This window comes from Marmota flaviventris, chromosome 11 (assembly GCF_047511675.1).
Source record: "Marmota flaviventris isolate mMarFla1 chromosome 11, mMarFla1.hap1, whole genome shotgun sequence".
Taxonomy (NCBI): Eukaryota; Metazoa; Chordata; class Mammalia; order Rodentia; family Sciuridae; genus Marmota; species Marmota flaviventris.
Window position 1 is genome coordinate 58,433,164 of NC_092508.1, and position 27,859 is coordinate 58,461,022.

General features: G+C 35.1%; 1 protein-coding gene across 7 annotated transcripts in view; it reads left to right on the top strand.

The window, feature by feature from the left end:
* The window catches only part of Sp3 (Sp3 transcription factor), a 110,844-nt gene that overhangs the window by 77,996 nt on the left and 4,989 nt on the right, over positions 1-27,859 (top strand). For all 7 annotated transcript variants that reach the window (XM_071619060.1, XM_071619064.1, XM_071619065.1 and 4 more), the window contains 2 exons: positions 21,492-21,684; positions 27,380-27,576. In XM_071619060.1, coding sequence (XP_071475161.1) covers positions 21,492-21,684; positions 27,380-27,576 — 390 coding nt within the window. The remainder of the gene's footprint in view (positions 1-21,491; positions 21,685-27,379; positions 27,577-27,859) is intronic.

Consider the following 27,859-nt stretch of genomic DNA (forward strand, 5'->3'; position numbering starts at 1 on the left):
CAAGGTAAAAAGCACTGTCAATATGCTTATTCAGGAGACAGCTTAATAATGAGCATTTCCCCCAAAATGGTTTGTAAGATGTTAAATAGGTATTATTAAATAAGTCATGAAAATGTTCATTAGCATATCAAAGTTTCTGGGAAATTCAGTGGATAATAAACCTGATCTTTTAAGGAAAGATCGAAGCTACATCTTTGTTCTTACTTTGGATTATACATCTCTAAAGATTAGTAATATGTCATTGGGTTAACGAAGAACTACCAGAAATGTTAATAGTATGAATAACAGTTGAGGCTATTTGGTGACTAGAGGCTGATAGGGCACATTTTATTTGAATAGACAGGATAAGAGTGTAGAACACAACCCCGTAGCTATGAGGATTTTACTATTTTTAGTTTTGTTAAAGAGCCATTGAAAGTTTTTTTTTTGGGGGGGGGGGTTGGCTCATACTGGGATTGAGCTCAGGGGTACTCGACCACTGAGCCATATCCCCAGTCCTGTTTTGTGTTTTATTTAGAGACAGAGTCTTACTGAGTTGCTTAGTGTCTCGAAGTTGCTGAGGCTGGCTTTGAACTTCTGTCTCAGCCTCCCAAACTGCTGGGATTACAGTCATGCGCCACCACGCCCAACCCATTGAAAGTTTTTTTAAGAGGAATAACATGAGGGGCCAGGGATGTGGCTCAAGCGGTAGCGCGCTTGCCTGGCATGCGTGCGGCCCGGGTTCGATCCTTAGCACCACATACAAACAAAGATGTTGTGTCCGCCGATAACTAAAAATAAAATAAATATTAAAATTCTCTCTCTTTCTTTAAAAAAAAAAAAAAGAGGAATAACATGAATAAATCAATGCTCAGAAGACTATTTCAGTAATAGGTTGTAATGGGAAGAAACAAGCACTAAAGAATGTAGAAGGCTACTTCAGTGATAACGGGGATAAACTAATGAAAGTAAGGAAGTAAGATGGTAGACATTTCAAGGAATGAATTTATACGATTAGTAACTAGTTAATGGGAATGAGAGATGTACCTACTGTTTTAATCAGAAAGGTCACATTTTGGACTGAGTTTAAAGAGTAACTGTGGGGCGGGCCTGGCCAAGTGATGTGTTTTAATTAATTTGGTTTGTGAAACTAGATTGAAAGGACTGTTCATAGTATAAGTAGAGATGAACTCAGGATGTGAGACTGGAATTATTTAGGAGAGAAGTTATAGACTCTTGAAGTCAGAAGAGTAGATAACTGAGCAAAGGAGATAATGTAAGGTAATGAAAGGTAGATGTTTAGGGGGGCTGGGGTTGTGGCTTAGCGCTAGAGTGCTCATCTAGCACGTGTAAGGCCCTGGGTTTCAATCCTCAGCACCACATAAAAATAAATAAATACTTTCCAAAAAAAAAAAAAAGATGTTTGGAGAAATTTTGAGGGTGGAGTGGGGACTGTAATAAGTACCGTGTTAATTAACATCAGTAAAACATGCAGAAATGTAGACATTTTCTGTCATTTCTAAAATTTCTTTCCTTAGAATAATAAAGTTTAGTGGGTAATATATGTCCTTGGGTTATATAGGATTTCTCTTTCCCTTGACGACTGGCATTAGAAAATTTAGTTTGGAATCTGTGGATAGTTTTGAGTTTGAGTTTTATTGTCCATCAGAAAAACACCTACATGAACTGCGAAAGTTCTAGATATTATCACCTCTGCTTATATTTATTTATTTATTTATTTTCAATATTTATTTTTTAGTTCTCGGCGGACACAACATCTTTGTTTGTATGTGGTGCTGAGGATCGAACCCGGGCAGCACGCATGCCAGGCGAGCACACTACCGCTTGAGCCACATCCCCAGCCCCATCTGCTTATATTTAAAAGAGCTTATTTTACAGGTTGCAGTGGCATATACTTGTAATCCTAGGCTGAAACAGGATTGTAGGTTCAAGGCCCACTTTGGCATTTTAGTGAGACCTGTCTCAATTTAAACAATAAAAGGGTTGGAGATGTGGCTCAGTGATAGAGCCACCCCTGGGTTCAATCTCCAGTACCAAAAGTAAACAAAGCCCCAAATAGCTTATTTTATCTGAAACTGATCTTTAATAAGTTAGAACACCCAACTTTATTTTTAATACTTATTTTTTAGTTATAGTTGGACACAATACCTTTATTTATTTTTATGTGGTGCTTAGGATTGAACCCAGGGCCCTGCATATGCTAGGCGAGTACTCTACCGCTGAGCCACAACCCCAGCCCTAGAACACCCAACTTTGAAACAAAGATTTTTGTAGGAAGGAATTAACCTTTTAGCTTGTTCTGGAGATCAAATCCATTCATTGCTTGCTGCAGGCTAGGCAAGTGCTATATGTACTATTGAGCTGTACCACCCAGTTCCCAAGACTCTTTCTTGAATGCTCAAATGAAGACGAAGTAGAATGTAAATATTCATTTTTTAGGAGAAAGGGATTTTAGCTTTAGACCTGGAAAGCCAAAGCTTGTCTGTGGTTCTAGATATTGATTCTTAACATTTTGGGTAACTAAATAGGCAATTGATTTTTAGCGATAAATAACAGGGAGTTAATAATAAAGGCTGGAAGAGGAAATTTTCTTGAAGGTCAGTAAAAATGTCTTTAGTTTTTCTTATTTCATCTCACTTTTAAGGAGTAATTGTGGCTTTTTCTCCCCCTATTTTTTCTTGTCTGCACTTGTTTCTGCAACAGTAACCACTCAGAAAATCTTGGTGAGATAAGTTTTAAAGAGGATTCAAAGTACTTGTTTGCCACACCAAAGTAATAGTATTTCAGTTTTACTCACATCTTTTCAATTGCTTTTTCCAGAATCTTCAGAAACATTGTTGAAGGGAAATTTATGTTCCATGATAAAGAAATTTTGTTTGTCCTACAGTTACTATTTCATCTTGTTAGTGGTAAAAGCAATTTACTCAAATAGTATGACTCTTGACATTTCAAAATTTTATTTGTGCGCTCCCCCCCCCCCCTCCGTTCTGTGCTGTTGGGGATTGAATCCATGTGCTTATTAGGGTAGGTGCTTTATCATTAAGCTATGCATTCCCCCGCCCCCCCCCCCCCCACTTCTGCCCCTTGCGGCCCCTCCCCACAGGATATCTGTGTTGCCCTCTCTGGACTCATCTAAAAGTCCTGAGTTTAAGGGTTTCCCCAGCCTACTGCCTCAGTCTCCCAAGTAGGTAGAACAATAGCAAGTGCCACCATGCTGAGCTCTTTTGTTGCTTTCTTTTTAAAATCAGGTTATATTAAGGGATTAAAAAAAAGGAATTCCTTGAAAACATAGTTTAAAAGTTTTAAATTGTGATTTGAAAAATGAGTATGGTAATCACCAGTGCTGTCTACTTTTTGGTTCTCTTTCTGGTAACACCTGAGTTCGGTGTAGCTATATATGTAGCTTGCTTTAGTCAGAGAAATTGGCTATTGCTCCATTATCATTGATCTGTAAGTGAGGAAAGCTTGCTTTCCCTGAGCTGACTTGTGATGGAGGTGAATTAAAAAAAATAAAAGTTTTTTTTTAAGCCACTGTGATTTCAGGGGCTAATAGTTTTGGCCAGGTGTGGTGGCGCAAGCCTGTAATCCTAGCTGCTTGGGAGGCTGAGGCAGAAGGATGGTGAGTTCAAAGCCAGCCTCTGCAAAAAGTGAGGCGCTAAACAATTCAGTGAGAACCTGTCTCAAAATACAAAATAGGGCTGGGGATATGGCTTAATCCCTGAGGCTTGGGAGACTGAGGCAGGAGGATCAAGAGTTCAAAGCCAGCCTCAGCAATTTAGTGAGACCCTGTCTCTAAATAAAATATAAAAAAGCGCTGGGGGGCAGGGGCTAGGATTGTGGCTCAGTGGTAGAGTGTTTGCCTAGCATTCATGAGACACTTGGTTTGATCCTCAGCACCACATAAAAATAAAATATTGTGTCCACCTAAAACATATATATATATATATATATATATTTTTTTTTTTTTTTTAAAAAGGGCTGGGGATGTGGCTTAGTGGTAAAGCACCCCAGGTTCAATCCCATGTACAAAAAAAAAAGGAATTTTGAAGATTTAGGATAAAAAATAGAATGTAAAATATCTCATTAATGTTTGTATTGATTATGGATTTAAATGTAATTATTTTGGTTAAATGAAACAGTATTAAAATTAATTTTACTGTTTATTTTTACCTTTTATGTGGCTATTAGAAAATTTGGAATTACTTATGTGACTTGCATTATATTTCTATTGGACAGTGCCTATGTAATAGCCTGTTCTGACTAAAATAAAATTTGATACAAGGAGTAGTGTATTCTAACAAAAGAATTCAACTCTAGCATTGGCTTAGGGGTCAAATGGCAGGGAAACTGATTTTAGAGCCTGGGAAGATGGGATACAGAGGAGAAATATTTGGTATAATATGCAATAAGGCATGTAATGTGTCCAATGTATTTGTAGGTTGAGGGAATGAGCTTGGAAAACAAATGGTATTTTAGCTGACATTGGCTGCATTCAGTGAGTTATTATAAGAAAGAGATGAGGGGCTGGGATTGTGGCTCAGCGGTAGAGTGCTTGCCTAGCACGGGTGGGACCCAAGTTCAATCCTCAGCACCACATAAAAATAAAGGCATGTGTTGTGTCCGTCTACACCTAAAAAATAAATATTAGAAAAAATAAGAGATGAGCTAGAAAATGATTGGCTGTTTTTCTCTTTCTTTTCCCTCCCTCCCTCCCTCCCTCCCTTCCTTCCTTCCTTCCTTCCTTCCTTCCTTCCTTCCTTCCCACATCACCCATAGATTCTGGTATTCCAACTTGATACTGTGACTAGATGGGGTATTTGGGTTATCTTCTGTAGGAGTCTTCTGATAGATGTATTTTGCATGTGGAAAGAAGAGTAAAGTGAATATTGGACCAGCAGAGGAACTTGAGAGTCAAGATTGTTCTTAGACACTCTAGTTCTCTTCTAAGCACATGATAGGGGAATTGCCCTTTTCTGTAATTTTTCAAGTTAGGCATGGCCTTGTGCCTTTTTGTGACCAGTGGAAATGTAAGTGAAAGTTCAAGTAGGATGTGATTTGCCACAAACTCTTAACCTTCCTTGGTAAGGTAATCTTGAAAGCATTCTCAAGTGGAACCTAGGTTTGTGAGGGATTGTTCAGAGAAAATCTCATCTGCCAGCTGGAATTGGACATGTACAGGTAGTGAGAGATAAACTTTTGTTGTGTCAAGCCATTGAAATTTTGGGATTGTTAACTATAGCATAACTTCACCAATCTTGATTGATGTGTTTGGATATAATTTGGGTGCTTGGTAAATGTTTGAATTGAATAATAAATTTGAGGGCAAAAGAAAAATGTACAAATTCTAAAATTGCCAAGATTGAGCTTTTTGCTTTATATTTCTTGTAATAGCCAGCCTACACATTGACTAGGAACCCTCTTATATAGGTAATATGGCAAACTGATTACATAGGCAGAAGACACAGGAGGGAAAAAAAGGTGAAGCTTGTAATATAACTAGAAGTAACTAGTCAAAGCAATGTGTATGATATGGTGTAGTGCTTTATTTTTTTAATATTTTTGGTTTTTTAGTTGTAGGTGGACACGATACCTTTATTTCATTTATCTTTATGTGGTGCTGAGGATTGAGCCCAGGGTCTCACATATGCGAGAGGAGCGCTCTACCGCTGAGCCACAACCCCAGCCCCTGTAGTGCATTATTTAAAGCATTGTTAGCATTGTTTTCTATTTCTGTTGATATCAACCCACATTAGTCTTGTTTTTAATCTACAGAAAGTATTTCACATCCTTAGGGAAAATAATATGCCTTTTTAACACAGTTTTGAGGAAGGGAAATGGTTTTTTTGCTTAAAGGCAGTTGTGGGGTTGGTTAGTTTTTTTTTTAAGATGGGGGAAAGATCCCAGATGGTGACTTCCCCGACCCTGACATAGCAACAAATGGCAGCAGCATAATTTTACTCCAGAAGAACCCTTCTCTTAAACAAAGTCTCTGGTAAATCTCCAGTGTATAAAACTGATCTTAATGGGGCTGCTCAGATTTATATGATGACCTGGAACCCTATATATTCATCTTCATTGTTGGCATAATGTCATTTAAGGAAACAGTTTGAAAGTCTGCCGAAGTAGGTGTTAGCTACTGTAGCCCTCTTCATTTGGTGTGTGTGCGCGTGGTTTAGGTTTCTTTCTTTTTTTTTTTTTAAATATTAATTTTTTAGTTTTCGTCAGACACAACATCTTTGTTTGTATGTGGTGCTAAGGATCGAACCCGGGACGCACGCATGCCAGGCGAGCGCGATACCGCTTGAGCCACATCCCCAGCCCAAGGTTTAGGTTTCTTAAGGAGTAATCTCAGATCACTTTTAACAGTCTTGACTGGTTGCAAAATGTAGAACTGATTTGGAAGATGTCCATTAGAAAAGGTAATGGGTATGGTGATCCAGAGCTGGAGAGGAAAGATACCACTGGAGTTTGGGATAAGATAGAAAAGTAAGGGCTGGGGTTGTGGCTCAGTGGTAGAGTGCTCACCTAGCACATGTGAGGTACTGGGTTTGATCCTTAGCACTACATAAAAATAAATAAATAAAGGTATTGTGTCCATCTACAAATATATATATATATATATATATATATATATATATATATATATTTAAGAATAATGTATAGTTTATTATATAATTATAAGAATATTGTATAGTTTCTATATATATATATATAAATAAGTATATAAAATAAATTTAAAATGTAGAATTTTAGACACTTAAAAAGTGCAGTGTTCTAAGCCAGGCATGGTGTAGTATATGCCTGTAACCTCAGGTAAGGCTGAGATAGGTGGATTGCAAGTTTGAGGGTAACTTGGGTACCTTAGTGAGATCCTGTCTTCAAAAAAGGGGCATGGATTGACTGGGATTATGGCTCGGTGGTAGAGCACTTGCCTGGCACGTGTGAGGCCTGGGTTTGATCCTCAGCACCACATATAAATAAAGTAAAAAACTTAAAGAAAAAGAAAGAAAAATGGGGCTGTGGATGTAACCAATGGTAGAGTGCTTCTTTAGCAGTGCAAGGCCCTTGCTAGTAGTCTTCAGTATCACCAAAAATATTTTTTAACAGTGTGGTGTTCTAGGCCTTGTCTATACCTGCTTACTTTTAATAATGAATTGGAGTTAACAGATGAAGATTAAATAATATCCTGGGCTTCCTGATAAGGAAAATAGATAAATGAATAATTAATTCTGGAGATATTTCTGTTTAGAATATGGTAACCTGTAAGTTACCTTGTAACTATCCTAAGTAACTTATGCTATTCTAAATAATTGGTGTCCTAAAGCCTTTTTTTAATATTTGTTTTTAAAGGTGGACACAATATCTTTATTTAATGTGGTGCTGAGGATCGAACCCAGTGCCTCATGCGTGCTAGGCAAGCAGTCTACCTCTGAGCCACAACCCCAGCCCCTAAAGGCTTTTAATTTTAGAAGTTTTCAGTGAATTTTGAAGTGATATACAAATAATTAAACATCAAAATATTAAATACTCTTTTCCAAGGTTTAATTTGAAAATCTGAAATCCCAGGGTGTTTAAATTTGAGAAAATGGATTAATACTGTTATATGCCATTATCATTGTATTTTAAATTATAAGAATAATGTATAGTTTCTAAAAAGCATACCTATAATCTGTCGTGGTTATGTTTTTGGACTTTTTTTGGGGGGGGGTGGGGGGAGACTAGGGATTGAACCCAGGGCCACTGAGCCAAATCCCCAGCACTTTTTTGTATTTTATTTAGAGATAGGGTCTCACCGAGTTGGTTAGGGCTACATTGCTGAGGCTGGCTTTGAACTTTAGATTTTCCTGCTTCAGCCTCCTGAGCTGCTGGGATTATGGGTGTGCGCCCGCAGTTCCTGCCCATTTTGGAATATTAAGAGATAACTACATCCAGGGCTGGGATTGTGGCTCAGTGGTAGAACACTTGCCTGGAGTGTGTAAGGCACTGGGTTCAATCCTCAGCACCACATAAAAATAAATAAATAAAATAAAATAAAAGCATTGTGTCCATCTACAACTGAAAAAAAATTCAATTAAAATAAATTAGTAAGAAAATTCATGTGGAAGCCATTTTTGCATTTTTAGTGACTAATATAAACATACATATATGAACCTATAGGATAACGTTCATTGGGTAGAAACTATGAAAACTTGAGAATAAGGCTATGAGAGATGAGGTTACAAAATCTCATATAACGTTACCTATATCTATATATTTAAACTCACAGTCTTAAAACAGGAGGCAGTATAAAACAACTGTATATTTTGTCTTTAAGACAATTGCATGTTCTAGTGATAAAATTTTTCAAAGATCAGGCGATTCGGGAGTGGGATGGGAAGTAGACTCTTATTAGGATTCAGTTCTAGTCCTGGTTTGTTTTGAAACAAAAGCAATATTGTATTTCCTAGTTTGAACACTTAACTTTACTCATAGTGTAGCTTCAAATCGTCTTTAGTTATCTCTAAAATTGAATCTACACTTAAGGTAAATATTTGGTACTGTTAGCATTTGAAAAGTGAGAGTTGTGAGTTGTGATGGATGCTTGAAGCAAATCACTTTCTTCATGTTTCTAGGATAGCAATTAGAAATTATTGGGAGCTGTCATTCTTTTCATATTATTTTAACTTGGAGGAATAACTTTTTTTAAAAAAAGAAATCTTGAAAGTAGCATTAAAGTTTCTTCTTCCTCCTCCTCCTCCTTCATCATCTGAAGGAGAAAGAAAAATTAGCCCCTAAAGGTTGTGGGGAATGGGAGGGAACCTTAGGAAAGAATACTATTTGCAGTAACTTACAATATTGATGTCAATAGTTACTCTCAGTTTCATAGCTGTGGCATTGAAGATTTGTTCTGTGGGGTTCCTAAAATTAAAGTCCTCTGAAGTAGGCATCAGGGCAGATAGCTTCAGTTTTTTAAAAAAATTTAATAAATAAAAATTATTGATTTTTAATTAGTTATCTTAATTTAAAAGTTAATAAAATTTAAATTTGTTATTTTAACGACTTTTTAAAAAGTTCAGTAATGTTAAGTATGTTCACACTGTTCTACAATAGATTTCTAGAACTTTTCTTTATTTGGTACTAGGGATTGAACCCAGAGCGATTTAATACCATGCTCTATTCCCAGCCCTTTTTATTTTTAAAAATTTCAAAACAGGGTTTTGTTAAGTTTCCTGAGGCTGGCCTCAGACTTGGCAATACACCTGCCCCTGCCTTCTGAGTAGTTGGGATTATAGGCCCTGTACAGCTGTGCTCGACTTCTAGAAAATTTTCATCTTGCAAAACTGATATTCTATATCTATTCAATACCCATTCCCCTGTGCTCTTTTCCCTAGCAGTTGGCTGCTTTCTGCTATGTTTTTCTATGATTTTCACTATTTTAGATGTTTCATGTTCATGAAGTCACAGAGCATTTGTCATTTGTGACTGACTTATCTCATATTTCTGGTAAGACCATAGAATGAGATTTAAAAATATATATATTTTTTAGTTGTCAATGGATCTTTTATTTTATTTTTATGCAGTGCTGTGGATCCAACCCAGGGTCTCATGCATGCCAGGCAAACGCGCTCTCTACCACTGAGCCACAACTCCAGCCCTAGAATGAGATTTTTAATGTCATTACTAAAATTTGTTTTTCCTTCCCAGATTTTAGAGTCACTAATACTATTTGATCAAACTATAGTTAAAAATCATATGTATTTATATGTAGGGCAAGGTAACTTAATGCTGCTTATTCTTGTGAACAGGCCCCTGGTAAGTAACTGATCTTTAATAATAATCTACAATATGGTTATGTATAATTTTTTATTGTTGTTCTTATGTTTTAGCTTCATCCATTGAACTGTGTGACTTCAGGCGACTATATAACCTCTTTATCTTCTGGGAAAAAATTAACTCAGGGGCATTCAAAGCCAGCCTGAGCAACTTAGCAAGGCCCTAAGCAACTTAGCAACTCAGCATGGTTGGGTGCTTGTACTGAGATATTAATAACATATTAATATATATATGTTAAATGTTACAAGAATGCCTGAGAAGTAGTAAATCTTACTTTTATTTTATTTATTTTTTTTTTAAAGAGAGAGTCAGAGAGAGAATTTTTTAATATTTATTTTCTAGTTTTCGGCGGACACAACATCTTTGTATGTGGTGCTGAGGATCGAACCCTGGCCGCATGCATGCCAGGCGAGTGCGCTACCGCTTAAACCACATCCCCAGCCCTAAATCTTACTTTTAGATACCATCTTCATCTTAATCTTAGTATAATACTGTTCCCTTAATAGATTATCTAGTACTTCAGATTAAAAAAGGTGAAGCTAGGGGCTGGGGTCATAGCTCAGTGGTAGAGTGCTTGTCTTGCATATGTGAGGCACTGGGTTCAATCCTTAGCACCATAAAAAAATAAACAAAAGTGCTGTGTTCTTCTACAACTAAAAATATTTTTTAAAAAATGGTGAAGTTAATATTTCACTATATACAGTGTATTAATTACAGGCCACCTAGTCTTTTTCTCATATATTTCTGGTAAGACTATAGAATGAGATTTTTCTTCTGTAAGGCATATTAGAATATCAGTTATTTCCTGGTATGCTCATTTATGTGTGTATATACTATAGAAGATTGTGGTTTCTAGATTTGTGATCTCTGAATGGATAGAAAAACTTAGAAGATTAATTTTCATTGAGGAAAAAGCAGCAGTCATAGAAGAGTTATGATCTAAATATAAGGAGATGGGGAAAAAGAAAAAAGAGCTTGCTTAATGGTGGTAGTGATAATATAGTTATGTGTTTTATATATACCTTTTTTTTTTAACTAAGAGAAAGAACTAGAATTCAAGCATGGAGAATAGAAATAGAACTTGTTGCCCTAGTAAATATATTTTTTGATAACATTTGGTAAGGAAATAAATGTAATTTTAAAATCTGCCCATAAACGGCTGGGGTTGTGGCTAGGGGTAGAACTCTAGCCTAGCATGCGTGAGGCACTGGGTTCGATCCTCAGCACCACATAAAAAATAAAATAAAAAGGTATTGTGTCCACCTACAACTAAAAAATAAATGTTAAAAAAAAAAGTCTGCCCATAAGGTGTTTAGATTAGATATGAAAGTGAGTTTTGTATAACTTACCCTCTTAAAAGAAAATTCGAAAAAAAAACCTTTTAAGTATTTCTGAAGCATTCATAGGAATCTAAATAGTTAATGAAATCTAACTAAACAATATATGAAATTGTATAGGACTATCCCATAATTCTATTTAGGTGATTTTTTTTTTTTTGGCAGGTAAAACTAACTAAAGGGAAATTTAAATAAAATAAACTTCACAAATTAAAATGTAATTTCATCAGTGCTTTAAAAAATCGAAGGCAGAGAATATGAAAGACTTTGATAACAACAACAAAATCCTAATGATACACTATTGATAAAGGAGAATGCCTCATTTTATCAACAGTTCTTTAATTCATATTTATCTAGTGTTAGCTATTTAAATCAAGAATGCATCTTCCAGACTTGATAAACCAGTTAAGAATTTATATTAAATATCCTATTAGCCTCTGTTTATAAGTAATTACCAACTAGTTTCAGGTAGAGATATTTAGGATGTTTTTCTGATATTTTTAATAGAAATCTAGGCATATTTTGAGTTATTACTGCTTAACTAATATTGAAAATTAATCTTTTCTTGGTAACTATATTGTATGCCTCTCTCTGTGTGTATTTCATCATTTAAAATGCTTCCCCTTTATTTCAGCTCTTATCCAGGTGTGCAGTATTTTTTCCCCCCTCTTACCTATATCCCTTTCATAAGCTTGGTTTTTCATAAGCTTGTTTTATATATGGGTAGGCCTTGAAAACAACCATAGTCATGGGACAGAGATACTGTTAGTGCTATACCAGGCCAGATGAAAAGGAAATGTAAACATTTTGGGATAGAAAATATTCATAACTGGACATGGTGGTGCATGCCTGTAATCCCCAGCTGCACAAGAGACTGAAGCAGGAGGATCACCAGCTCAAAGCTAGCCTGAGCAACTTAGCAAGGCCCTAAGCAACTTAGCAAGACCCAGTCTCTAAATAAAATACAGAAAGGGCAGGGGATGTGGCTCAGTGGCCTCTGGGTTCAATCTGTAGTTCCCCCAGATACATACACACACACACACACACACACACAGAGTAAAACACCAGACTTGTTAATTTATAAATTCTAAAATGTGTTATGCAGATATCCTTGAATTTCTATCAATTAACAATTCTGTACTTTAAAGCCTGTTTTCCTAAAATACCCAAAGTCAAATTTAAACCAGCACATGCATTTTCTGTACTGCTAGTGTATATAGTAAAGGCATTGCTATTTGATATAAAGGCTAGTTTACAGTATTTTAGGTACTCTAATGCACTAAACCTACTCGTGTAGTAAATCTACTTTTGTGGGCTAACCTAGGAAATTTTGTGACATTTTACAATGCTTGTTGTATTAGTCAACTTTCAGTCACTGTAACAGACCTGAGATAATCAACTTATAAAGAGAGGTTTTAGTTTGGCCTACAGTTTTGGAGTTGGGGTTCTGTGATCAGTTCACCTCATGGCTGGGATTTTAAAAAAGAGGAATGGGGGTCCCATAATCCTCTTCAAGGATACCCCCAATGATCTTAAGACCTCTCACTAAACCCTGCTTCTTATCCTCTGGATAGTACAATCCTGGGGAACAAGCTTTTACTATGTGGACCTTTGAGGGACACTTAAGATCCAAACTCCATAGCACTTGATGTTACCACAAAACTCTTATTTAGAGTCGGCTATAATTTACTTTTCATTTTCTTGAATCTACTTTAGGCAGGGTTTTGTCCTTATTTCACTGAAACAATTTTTGTGAAGATTGCTAGTGATTAACATGTTGTTACATCCAAGGATTATTTCTTGGTTCTCATTTTACTTTTCAAGTATTTGACATAGGTTAGGTTCTTTTTTTAAAATATTTTTTTATTAGTTGTTGATGAATTTTTAAATTTTATTTATTGGTACGTGGTGCTGAGAATCGAGCCCAGGTTAGGTTCTTGAAATGATTGTTTTCATTTGACTTCTGGGCACCAGTTTCCTCCATCACTTCCACTATTAATTTTCTGTACTTTTTTTTTTTTTTTTTGAGAGAGTGGGTACTGGGGATTGAACACAGGAGTGCTTTATCACTGAGCTACATCCTCAGTCCTTTTTATTTTGAGACAGGTGCTCACTAAAATCCTGAGTCTTGCTAAGTTGCTGAGGCTGGCCTTGAATTTGGCAGTCCTCCCACCACAACCTACAGCGTCATTGGGGTTACAGATGAACACCACCACATCTGGCTTTCTGCTTAATTTTGAATTGCCTTCTATCTACATTGTTTTTTATGTGACTCTTAATATCAACTGTATGTGCTTATGATACCCAAATTAATATTGGCAGGTCAGTTTGCTACTTGAACTCCATGCCCATCAACTGCCTGATTATTGTCTTTATTTGGGTATTTAATAGGCATTTCAAAATGTTCATACCCAAAAATAATCCTCTAGTTGGCTTCCTTCCTTACAACTTTCTACCTACATTCTGTCCTATTTCAGTTAACAGCAACTCCCTATTTTTAGTTATTCAGGACAAAAACCTTTAAGTATCTTTTTAACTTCTTTCTCCCCACCTCATAAAATAACTTATTACCAAATCTGTTAGCAGATATCTTTGACTACAGTTATTTCCTGACTCATTCTAATACCTCCTCATCAGCACCCTAGTTTTAGACCATCATTATCTTGTGCTTTAATAACTACAGCAACCTCCCTATTTAATCAGTATTTAAAAAATTTTTATTTCATTTTATTTTTTATTTTAATCCCTCTTCATGCCAAGTAGCAGGGATTATAGGTGTTGCGCCCCAACACTCAGCTACTTGAACTAGTATCCTTGTTTTTGCCTTTGCCTCCCATAGCCTCCATGATTCTGGATTTATTTTAGTAAAATTTAGTTCAAATTATATCACTCCTCAATCCCTCCTTGGCTTTCCTTAGGATAAAATGTAAAGTCCTTATAATGATCCCGAAAGTAATTCACATTGGCTTGTAACATATGATTCTATTCTCTCTTTACCTTCCATTTTATACCTCTGTGATCTTATGCTTCTATACTTACATATTCAGGCCATTTTAGCTAGCCATACAACCTGCTTCACTTTTCTCTGAATACACCAAACTTAAGACAACTTGCTTTTCTTTCTGCTAATCACATTTGGTCTGTTACCTTCTTTAGGTCAGATGTCACCACATTAGTCCCCTCTATTTAAAATAGCCAATACTGGCTGGGTGCAGTGGTGCCGGCTTGTAATTCCTGTGGCTCTGAAGGGAAGCAGGCTGAGGCAGGAGGATTGCGAGTTCAAAACCAGCCTTGGAGAGACGCTAAGCAACTCAGTGAGACCCTGTCTCTAAATAAAATACAAAATAGGGCTGGGGATGTGATTCAGGGGTTGAGTGCCCCTGAGTTCAAACCCCGGTACCCCCCCCCCCCCAAAAAAAAAAAAGCCACTACTGTCTGGGCACAGTGGTAATTTATTGCAGGGGTTGAGGTGGTAGGAATACGAATTTGAGGTTAGTTTGTGTAACATAGTGAGACCCTGTCTAAAAAATGAAAAAATAAAAAGAATGACAACTACCACTTTCCTTCCATTTCCTATTCTTTCTTGTCCAAAAGCACTTTTCCCCCCAAAACAATTAATCATTGCCTAAGTACTGTGTATTTGTTTATTTATTCTGTCTTCTTTTTTAGCAAGCTGACTTGCTAAAGTCATGAACTTATTAACTGCTTTCTCCTTAGAATGTAGAACTGTGAGTGGGGTTGCTCTTAGATCTGTTGAGAATAATATTATATTCTAAACTTCAAACTGAACTTCATTTTGGCAGCATGGTCATTTTTAAATTTTTAGTGTTGTTCATACTTCAACAAAAGAAATTGTATCTTAACAATTCCTAAGTTACCTATATTTTAATATAAAATGTTTTATTTAGGATAGTCTTCATATTGAAGCATATATCCAGAAAATCTACAGATCATTTTGTATAATTTGATGATTTTACAGAAGAACACACAGTTCAGAAAGTTGATTCCAGATCATGAAATGTATATTACCAACCAAGAAATATTTCTTTTCAGTATCTCTCTCAGAAGTAGAAAGTCACCACTCTTCTATCACCACAAAGTCCTCTATCCCCTCTCTGAAAAAGTTAACCTTTTTATAAGTTCTCAATAGAATTAAAAGGAAGGTACAGATATATCACATATATCCCCTACTCCCACACATGCATAGCTTCCTCAATTATCAACATCTTCCATTAGAGTGGTATGTTATACTTGATAAACCTACAATGACACGTCATTATCACCCAAAGCTCATACTCTGCATACTCTTGGTGTTTTACAGTCTGTGATTTTGGGTAAATAAATAACATATATTTACCATTATAGTATCATATTGAGTATTATCACTTTCCTAAAGTTCCTCTTGCCCTACCTATTCGTCCTTCTCTATTCCCTGGCAAACACTGATTTTTATTTTGTTTTTTATTTTATTTTACTGTCTTTAGAGCTTTTGCGTTTTCACAGCATTTTAGTTGGAGCCATTGCCTATTCTGAGTTTTCAATTAGTTATAGTTGGACACAATACCTTTTTATATAAATGGAATTCCTAATTTACAAAAATCATGTGATCTTATTGTATAGGGGGAAATATACATGTATTTTTTAATGTGTATATATTTAAATAGAATATGTATATAGATTTGACATCCTTTGTTCAAAATTAGAGTCACTCTTATCATTGCATGTTAAGTTGTTAATTTTCATTATTTTAGCATGTTGCATTATACAGATGAATACATCATGTTTTTTCATTTCAATACTAGTGGATATAATCTGGTTATGGATAATGTTGTGATTTTTATACATTCTTTGGTGTCATATATGCATTTCTGTTGGATATATCCTTAGGAGTGAAAGTATTTGGACCATAATTGTATAGATAGATTCAGTGTTAGAAGATATGGATTATGGATGAAAGAGTTTCCAGTGTGGTTCTGCTAATTTACATAACTACCAGCAGTGTAGGATCCTAGTGTCATTGGCTTTACTTCTTTTCCAACAATTGAAAGTTATCTATTTAGAAGTTTTTAGTCATTTTGGTATAATGTAGTAATATCTCATTGTGAATTACATTTTTATTTCCCTAGTAATGATGATGTTCAGTCCTTTTCATACTTTTATGGGCCATTTTGATGCATTATTATTTTCCTTTCTCCTTATCCAGCAGATCTCAGAATTATTAAGTACCATTGAGGACACTAATACAGCATAGTTAGAAAATGATTTTTTCTAATCTACATAAAGAAATTGAAGAAGATGTAAACTTGATTGACTAATACTGAAAACTTAAGGTTCAGGTTGAGTATCCCTTACCCAAATGTTTGAGACCAGAAGTGTTTCAGATTTGGGAGTTTTTTGGATCTCTTTATATTTGCATAGGTGTTACCACTTGAGCATCCCAAATCTAAAATCCTCCAAATCTGAAACTTTTTGGATTTTGGAGCACTAAAGATTTTTACAGTTTAGGTAGGGATGTTCATCCTGTATTTGTCTTAAATTGGCATGCATTTGACAAAGGGGAAGTATTAAGGACATTAATTTATGATTAGAATTTTTAAATAAAGCCCAAATATATATGAGTAAATACAGTGATTGGAAATTGTTGGTAATACTTGATGGGCAATAATTTATTGTCTTTAGTGAGCACTTTGTGGTCCTGTTTATAGGAGTTGATTCTTAATCTTTTATATATTTATTTATTTATTGGTACCAGCGGTAAAACCCAGGGGCACTTAACCACTGAGCCACACCCCCAGCCCTTTTTTATATTTTATTTAGAGAGGAGAGGGTCTCTCTACTTTGCTTTAGGGCTTTGCTAAGTTGCTGAGTCTGGCTTTGAACTTTTTTTTTTTTTTAAACATTTATTTTTTAGTTAGACACAATATTTGCACATAAAGAAGTAGACACAAAGTTTTCCTAAGTAGATCATTACCAGTATTGGAAATTCTTCCTTAAAGAAGGTTAGTTCATTTTAGTCAGATTGTATTTTCTGAGCATTATTGAGCAAAGCATTTGTTATGTAGGGAGATATAGGGACAAATAAATGTAATTAATTCTACCATAAACATGTATAAAGGGAAATGACTTTTGATCTGTCTTGAAGGAGAGATAGAGGACTACTTAGATGAAGAGCAAAAAAACTGGAGAGCAGTGTAGTCAAAAGGAATAATTCATATAAGGAAAAAATGCTGAGAATTGCAGTTTTTTTAATATTTGAAGTTGGAAGAGCAGGGTGGAGCCAGATTGAATACCGAGTTAATGAGATTGGACTTGATCCTGTTGAAACTAGAGGAATAGTGCAAGTGTTCAATCAGGAAAGTAATGCAATAAAATTCTTATTTAGAAGAAAATTTGGGAAGCTGAGTAGAAGGGGGATTGAAGATGAGAGCCTGGGGATGGACTAATAGGGCTTACTTGAAGTTGATAGTTGGAGTAGGTAGGTTGATGCAGGGAGATATTTTTAAATTGGTGCATATTAATTATACAGAATAGTGGGTTTCATTGTGGCATATTTGTACATGCACATTAGCATACTTTGCTCAGTTTTATTGTTCAGTTCTTCCCCTTCCTTTTTTTCCATCCCGCCACTCCACCTCACCTTGCTATTCTCCCTTCTATTTTCATGAGATTCCTTTTCCAAAGATTTTTTTTGGGTGGACAAGATTGTTCAGTTTGGACTTAAGTTCTTTTTGCCTATGGTTTATCCAGATGCAGTAAGAAAGAAAACTTAAGTTTGAGTATTCATTTCTATGACTCATTCTTCAAACATGTTCTTTGTAGGTTTCTGTAATAACAAGAATGTCCTAAAATATCTTCATTTCCTCAGTGAGGTTGTGTTTCATTCTTTCCCATCTCATCAATTGCTCTTTTGTTCCCTATGCTTGTCTTTAATTCTTCTTATATAGGTCCTGTCCAGACAGTTTCTTCATCCATTCTTTTCCGTAGGGGGCAGGAGGCTGGGGATTGAACCCAGGGTGCTTTCTTTTTTATTTTGAGACAAGGTCTCACTGAATTGTTTAGGGCCTAAGTTATCGACTAACTTAACTTGGGATCCTCTTGCCTAGGCTTCCTAAGTTGTTGGGATTTCAGGTATGTTGCCTGGCTCTTTATCCATTCTTTTTCTTTCTTTCTTTTTTGAACCCAGGGATTTTTAACCACTGAGCTACATACCCAGCCCTTTTTTATTTTGAGATGGGGTCTTGCTAAATTGCTTAGGACCTCACTGAAGTTTGCAAGTGTCATTCGTTCACCCCCACCCCCACCATGCTGAGCTCTTTATCCATTCTTTTTTTGGTGGGTGGGGGTACCAGAGATTGAACTCAGGGGTACTCAACATTGAGCCATATCTCCCAGCCCTATTTGTATTTTATTTAGAGTCAGGGTATCACTGAATTGCTTCGTGCCTTATTTTTGTTGAGGCTGGCTTTGAACTCTCATCCTCCTGCCTCAGTCTCCTGAGCCACTGGGATTATAGACATGTGCCACTGCGCCGGGGTCTTTATATCCATTTTTGTTATTATTTTGCCTCCCTTTTCCCTACCATCTTATCACAAATGATGTTAAATAAAAAGAAGATTGTAAAAAAAACTAAAATGAGTAGCTTTTAAAATATTTGATAAGATTTCTCATTTTATGGACTTAAATATCCAGAACTATATATGTGATAACCTATGTTCATCTTGTAAAGGCTAGTACTGGACAATATTTGTGCAGTCTTTTGTTATAATAATACGATTGAGTACCTGATTATAAAGTAACATAGGTTAAGGTTTACTTACATAGTATATGGAAGGACTTTTGTTCATATCTGATTCCCACTTAATCCTTTCACTGGGAACATAGAAACAGCAGGTTAGAGCTATTCAATTGGGCCTTAATTCCTAGCCATCAAATAAAATTCATTCTATATCTGGGCACATAGTAGATAATTATATCTATTAGATGAATGAATGTGCTCTTATCTTTTGGTCCCTCATCCAGCAAAGGAAAAGATGACTGCTCCATCAGCTAAACCTGTAAGTGCTCTGGATTATCATGTCCTCCTGGCTGGAAATTCACTCTCCCTCTCTAGTGAATCTTTCTCATAAGCATTTTAAAGGTTTGTCTTTCCTATTTTTAAAACCAAACACCTTTTGTCTTATGTCCCCTTCTAGCTTCCACTGCTGTGTTTCTCTCTTTTTTCCTCAAACTTCATGAAAAGTTTAGATCTGTAGTTGTTGTTATTACTCTGTCACTTCTTGCTCACTAGTCATTTTCTTTATTGACTTATCTGCAGCATCTGATGTTGTGTATTTCCTTTCTTTCTTCTTTTTTTTTATTTTTTAAATATTTATTTATTTTTTTAGTTATCCGCAGACACAACATCTTTGTTGGTATGTGGTGCTGAGGATCGAACCCGGGCCGCACGCATGCCAGACGAGCGTTCTACCGCTTGAGCCACATCCCCAGCCCTCCTTTCTTTCTTGAAACACATTCTTTCCTTTTATTTACCATATTTTCTTGGCTGCTCCCTTCTCATCCCTTAAATGTTTGTGTTCCTTATAGCTCACCTTCTATCCTCATTCTCATAGTGCCTGAGTGATATAAACTATGGTGGATGGACTCAGTAGCATAGTGAGAATTCCCAACTATGTATCTCTACCATATATCTCTTTCTGTGCTCTAAACCTGTAAGACTAGTTTCTTTACTTCTGTATATCTCAAATAGTTAAAACTCAATGATCGAATTAACAACTGTCCCTCTCCATCTGGACCTTATCTAGTAGTAGTTCCTATTTCACCATCTACTTAGTTGCCTAGGCCAAAATCTTTCATCTAATTCCCCCCCTTGATTTTTGGAGTGGTTATTCTGGTTTAAAAAAAAAATAGTTTAAACCTGTTTGATGCAGTTTTTTTTATTGTTGATTATATGTTCTAATTTTTATTAATGTAAAGTCAAGTTATTTGATAGGGGTTTTTTTTGGTGGGTGGGGGACAGTGCTGGAGTTTGAACCCAGGTCCTCAAATGCACTAAGCACATGATCTTCTATTGAGCTACATTAAAAATGTGCAGGAATTTGTTTTATTAAAGGAGGTTAATTCAGTGTTCTAAATCATCATTTTTTTAAAAAAAAAAATCAGTTTTCTGAGATGAAAAAAAAACTTGATTAGTTCTCTTACTTTCACTTAGAAAATGATGTTGTATTATTACAGCATTATTGTATAATAGTCATTTCTGCTGAGAAAGTAACACAGCTTCCTGCCATATCCATTCTTCAATTATTGCATGCTCATTTTGTCCCCAGGATGGTAAAACTTCTCAAATAGAAACTGTCTCTTATTGCTATATGTCCTTCTTATAGTAATGTTGTGGACATTATAGATCATTTTAGTAATGGTTGACTTTTTTTTTTTTTTTTTTTTTTGTACCAGGGATTGAACGCAGGGACTCTCAACCATTGAGCCACACCCCCAGTCCTATTTTTTGTTGTTGTTGTTGTTTTTAAGACAGAGTCTCACTGAGTTGCTTAGTGCCTCACTTTTGCTAAGGCTGGCTGGCTTTGAACTCAAAATCATCCTGCCTCAGCCTCCTGAGCTGCTGGGATTACAGGTGTGTGCCACTGCGCCTGGTGGTAATGGTTGACTTTTTTTTTCTTTAAATATTTTTTAGTTTGTAGATAACACACACAGGGGCTGGGGATGTGGCTCAAGCAGTAGCGCGCTCACCTGGCATGCGTGCGGCCCGGGTTCGATCCTCAGCACCACATACAAACAAAGATAACACACAGTATCTTTATCTTTATGTGATGCTGAGGATTGAACCCAGTGCCTCACACATGCCAGGCAGGCGCTTGACCAATAAGCTACAGCCTTAGCCCTTAATGGTTGACTTTTAAAGCTTAAGTTTGTAAGCAACAGTTTCAAGTGAATGCTGCCTTTTGCATTCCATATATTACCTACAGATAGGCAGAATAGATATAAACTGTGAGATTATAGATGTAAATTATGAGAGATTAAAGGCATTAGAATTTGTTTCGTTTTACATTGATCACTGGATTTATTGACCAATAAACTCTTAACTGAAGTTTCACTCTTATTGAATTCTTTAAAAAGTAAGCTGTCCTGCTGGCTTTATTCCCATTTTTGGTTTATCTTTGCTATTTAGAATAAAATTGTTTTGAAAACAATAAGCCAGGAGGAACAAAGACTTACTTTTTTGTTTTGTTTAGTTTTTACCTAATATTGAGTTAGAGAAGTTTAGCTCTCATGCTTTCATTCAGGGCCAGTGGGCTGCTTCTCATTTGCATTTGTTTTTTTCTTTAGATATTAGGATCAAGGAAGAAGAACCTGATCCTGAAGAGTGGCAGCTCAGTGGTGATTCTACATTGAATACCAATGATCTAACACACTTAAGAGTACAGGTGGTAGATGAAGAAGGGGACCAACAACATCAAGAAGGAAAAAGACTTCGGAGGGTAGCTTGCACCTGTCCCAACTGTAAAGAAGGCGGTGGGAGGTATGCATACATGAACCATACTCCTTATGTTTTTGTTTTTGTGTTTGTTTGTTTTTAAGAGTACTAATATCACCACCCCAAATTTTTAAAATATCGCATGCCATGTCACTTAATTTGGAAAATTATTCATTACATGATCATTTTTGGGTGTGTGACTGTAAAAGAGTGTGATATAAATTAGAAAATAAAAATATGAAATTGAATTTTCAGATATGAATGCCTTTAAAACTAAAATTATGTAGTTTTTTAAAAACAATGTAACAGATGCAATTTTATTGGCCCATATTAGAAATAATACTGTTAGCAGACTAGCAATGGGTTTTGCTTAAATACAGATGAAAAAAATTCTTGAGTATTACAGTTACATAAAAATATTGTTTTTATTAGAAAATTCAGAAATAGCTGATAAGCACAAACATTTTCATTTTCAACAGAAATGGGAATAAATGGCCTGATTGGGGGGGTGGATTTTTTTTAGTATTTCAAGTCAGTTTTTTTTTTTTTTAAACTAAATACTAAGACAATAACATGACAGGAATAAACTCAAACCATTAGTATTTGTGTCAGATGTTAAGCTTATTGACTAAGAGACTGTGACTCATTTTTAAACAACACCTCAAATAATTGATGTAGCAATGTTGAAGATGATGCATAAATTATGCATCAGGTCAACTTTTGAGAAAGAGAAAACTTGGATAGCAGTATTGTTATCAGGCAAGATGGGATTAAGGTTTAAAGCTTCAAGTGGACAGACATGGATATATTTCTTGTTAATAATATCAAGTTTCCATCAAACAGATTTAATATTCATAGTACTTTTTTCTATAGCTTTGAAATACATGAGCAAAAACTGGTAGAACTGTAAAGCTATACTGAACAATTTCTTGGTCATAGTGAAAGGTCTTAACACACTACTGTTAAGTACAGTTTAAGTGACAAAATATACTGTAAAATAGAAGGGTGTATATAAATATATGCAGTTTATCTGACAAGATCAACTTTCTCTGCCTTTTTGGATTGGTCTTATTAGCTGATTTGTACACTGGCCAGCCCATTTGCAATACTACTACAACTGCTGCTATTACTACTACTACTAATAGCTAATATCTGCTAACATTGTGAACTTAATATATTCCAGTATGTCTTATAAGTGAGCTATAGAGAAGAACAAACAAATACTTACTCCAAAGATTTTGCCATTATACTACTATCTATAGAGTGAATCTGCTTTTGCATTATATCCTTAGGTGTTTGCATTTATTGTAATCAGTTGTTTTAAATTTATTTGTTCAAAAAAATTCTTGTTAGGCAATAACTTCTGAAATTCTTATTTTAGAGAACTTATGAAAATCAAATCTAATTGTAGACCTAGGCCTGGCCTGTTTCATTTGTTCTTTAAAGTAAAAATCTTTTAATTAATTGCTATGTGCTAAACTAACATATTCCTAAAAATTCAGCAATATAGAATAATATTTTTAAAACTCCAAAATCCTAACCTACTTTAATATTAACCACTATAGCACTTTGTTATGTATCCTTTCAGATATTACATTTTTTTTAAAGTAGAATCATTATCTCCTCACTGTTTTATTTGTCTCTTCTTATTTTGAAAACTTTGTCACCATATTTCCAAGTCCAGTTTGTATCATTTTTATGTCTGAAGTATTCTATTGCATGATGTGTAATAATTTAGTATTTTCTTTTGTTGGGGCTTGTCATAATCCTCACATAGGTCTTTGCATATTTGTCTGATTATCTCATTAGTATAAATTGGCAGAACTAGAATTGCTGGGTCAAAGAATTTTCTGCTAGAAAGGCTGAATCAATTTCAACTCCCACCAGCGTTGTATTAGAATATCTGCATTTTCACATCCTGACCAACACTGGATTTTGTTATTTTATATATATATATGTTGTAGATGGACACAATGCCTTTATTTTATTTATTTATATTTGGTGCTGAGGATCAAATCCAGGGCCTTGTGCAAGCGAGGCAAGCGCTCTATCACTGAGCTACAACCCCAGTCCCAAACACTGGATTTTAATCATATTTTTTAACCTTTTAAAGCTGACATGTGAAAATAATATCAGTATTGTTTTACTTGGCGAGGTTGAACATTTTTTTGGTTGTTACTTTGCCATTTAAAAATTTCTTGTGAATTGTTTGTCTTTTGTGAATCTGTTAATTTGTGTATTAACTGTCATGTGCATATATTTTTTTGCCGGTTTTATATTGCCTTCAGCTTTATGTCGATAGTTTGCAGAACGCATTGTTATATATAAGTAGTTCCATCGTATGGTTGACAGACTTTTTTAAACACAAAATTTAAATTGGTCAGTGTTTTATTAGATTCCTTGTTATCATGTGTTAAAAGCCCGAGAATTAGAAAAATATTCACTCACTTTTTTCTAGGACAATCTTTACTTTGTTTTAAAAAATAGCTTCCTATAAGTAATAAAAATCAAGGTTCTTAAGAAGAAAACTATATTGTCTATTAAAACTCTTTTGAACAATATACAACTAGTGTGTGTGTGTGTGTGTGTGTGTGTGTATGAGATAGGAACACTTGTATAAATTGCAATTGTTGCATCTAATTAGTAGAAGCACTAACATATAGTAAGTCCAAAATATTTCATAACATTCTGCAAGGAAGAGAAGTGGCATGTAAGATTAAAAAAAAAATTGGCCCTTTTTTTCCCAATCATTTTCTTAAAATATTTTTTAAAACAATACGAGCAAGATGGCATTTTTTGAGAGTTAATTTCATTCATCTTTAGAGAACTGAGTTTTGTTTCCCTTTTTGAGCAAGGTGTAAAAATAATAAAAACATATTCATTTAGCCAATATTTATTGAGCAGAACCAACCTTGAGAAACACCAGTAGAGGAGACATCTTGATTGTAATAAAGTAATATAGAATTCTAAAGACATTATTATTGTGTAGGTTTTGTATGCATTAAAGCCTTGATCCATATTTTTTAAGTTAATTTGTAAAATTTGTTTTGTCAGCATTTAGTTTGTCTTGTTTTCTCCCACCCTAACCAAGAGAAACTAGATTTATTCAACTTTTCTTAACTCCACCCAGAATTTTGCATTATTTATTCTGTGTGGTCATTAAATCACTATGCACTTACGAATAGAAACTTAAAATTGTTAGTTTTTTAGGTTATCTAATAGGTGCTAGTGGCTATATAATAGGTATTAGTGGTATCTAATTATGTGTCAGTCAAGAAGAAGAGTTATAAGCCGGGCACAATGGCACACGCCTGTAATCCCAGTGGCTCAGGAGGCCGAGATAGGAGGATCGTGAGTTCAAAGCCAGCCTCAGCAACTGCGAGGCTGCTAAGGAATCAGTGAGACCCTGTCTCTAAATAAAATAGAAAATAGGGCTGAGGATATGGTTCAGTGGTCAAGTGCTCCTGAGTTCAGTCACCCTCCCCCGCAAAAAAGATGTGTGAATCTTTTCTTTGTTGAGAAATTCACTTCAGTCCTTTTCCCTTCCATCATAGGACATGGCAAAAATTCATATCTAGCATATTTAGATCTTAATCTTGAATCAAATACCCCCACCTTTTCTTTTTTGTGGTGCTTGGGATTGAACCCAGCACTTCATACATGTTAGTCAAGTGCTCTACTGCCGAGCTACAGCCCTAGCCTCAAATTTCCTTTTGAAGTGGAAACTTGGACTTGAATGTTGAGCATTTCCCTTAAATTATAGTATTTATGTATGACTGTGCTCCATTTTTTTCTTTCTTAGATAGATACTGATCCCATTTTAAACAGTGAATATTTCTCTTATGATTCAATTGAAAAATCTTTCCCTACTAATTTTTTGGTTTTTTGAGAACCCAAATTTGTTGTGTTGAGTTGTTACATTCTTAGGCTTTGTTAGTGCTCCCAGGCTAAATTTTGCTGAGTTTGTGAAATAACACTTTTGAGTTTATAAAAAGCACATTGATTCACCTAAGTGGTAATCTTAGAGGAGAGGCAAGAGGTCATGAATATACAAGTGAACTGAATTGGGTTGTCTGTGAAATTGCTATGGTGAACACAATACGTAAAATTGGTTTGTACACTACTAGCCACAAACATTGCTGTTTTTCTTAGGGCTATTAAGGATAAAGCAAATTTTTAAGAAGCTGAATGAAATGGAAACAATCAAACTTTGGCATTGCAAGTGAGCCAGAAAAACCTTTCACTCAGAAACCCAGCTCTTTGAAGAGAGTTGTAGAAAATGGGGGTGGACTGGAGCAGGAACTAGAATTGTGTTAGATTATGACATCCTTGCCCTTGAGACAACAGCATGACTCCTCCTTGTCTTTACTTATGCTATTCCTCTGCCTGGAATGCCTTCCCTTCTTTCTATCTAAATCCTACCCACCTCCTCCACGAAGTCTTCTCTAACTACTGGAGCCCACATTGATGTCTCCCTGTTCAGAACACCTATGGCACCTAACAGCCAGCACTGCACCGTTTAGCACTGTTTGTCCTATGGCAATTTCACATGCTACTGAGTGTGAGTACATTAAAATATAAATGTGGGGAAATATGCATTTTTCCAGTAAAATTTGAGAAACAATAGGTGTATTGTATACAGGAGGATTTATAGGATATGGAAAGTTTATAGGCTACACCTAGACTGTGAGATTGGGGGAGGAGGGCAGATGGGGGATTAAATATACTGTTAAATCTCAGAGAAACATTGCGAAGTTTATACAATGTGATTTTGGTAATTGTTGTGTCCAAAACGTCATGTTAAAAAAAAAAAAACTACAATTTTAATAACAGCCTGATTTTTGTTGTAGACTTTAATACTGTCCCTATAATAGTTCTGGAATCAAAAAAGTTTAGATGCCTCTGTTCACTCATCAAAGCACATGTCTCCCAAACTCTGTTGTTGGTATCAAATACTGAAATGTAATGTCAAATTTATATGACATGGAAAAGATGTTATTTTGTTATATCCCTTATGTATTATTTTGGATACCTTTGCATAATTTATGGCAGAAGTAATTTAACTGTAAAAGTAATTTTGATTTCATTGAATGATGTGAGTTAAGACCATAGCTTTAGTTAAATTTAAAAAAAATCAAAAAAGCTTTGTCCAAAGTTAACATATATATAAAGTGTAGCTATTCAAATATTTTAAAAATATGCTTAAATCGCGTTGATTTATTTGAATAAATATGCTTAAATCATGTTAATTTATTTACAGTCTTCTTAAACTACCTATATTCTTTTTAATCATGCCCATGCTCAGTTAAATTTGTGCATTTGTATTTTGGTTTAAATATTTAAAAAATTATCTGACATGACATGACTATTTTAATAATAACAGTTTCCCATACAATTAATTGAATTGGGCTTATGCCTAGTATTTGAGAATTGATTTCGACAGACTAGTAAAGAGCTTTACTGTATATTCATGTATATTCATAATTACATAATTCTTGAGTATATTTACATTTGGAAAGCAATCGTTAATTCTGAAATAAAGTTAACATGTAAAACATGTTTAAAATATATAAATTTTTATTTAAAGAGATAAAAATAGTTTTGATTTCTGATTTCATGTTGATAATGTCTTCTTTTTGAAACGCAACATGAGGATGGATATATGATATAAATGGTAATGTCCATTTGAATACTTTCATATAAGTGTATATTATTCTGTGTGTGTGTGTTTTTTTTTTAGAGGTACCAATCTTGGGAAAAAGAAGCAACACATTTGTCATATACCAGGATGTGGTAAAGTCTATGGGAAGACCTCACATCTGAGAGCGCATCTGCGTTGGCATTCTGGAGAGCGCCCTTTTATTTGTAACTGGATGTTCTGTGGCAAAAGATTTACTCGAAGTGATGAATTACAGAGGCACAGAAGGACACATACAGGTTAGTGATATTTTATATTTGATTTTTTTTTATGCGTTTGTGTGCAGGGGATTGATCCAAGGACCTTGCATATACTAAACGTACACTATACCCTGAGCTTTAACCCCATTCCCTCTAATATTTGCTGAATTTAATGTTGATGACTAATTATATCACAGTTTTACCTTCAGTAACACTAATATAAAAACTTTAATTCTAAAGAATAAGCCAATGTGAACTCTCTGATAAAACTAAGTTTTATTTTATGAAGATTTTGGTTAGCTTTTGTTGACATTGTAGAATA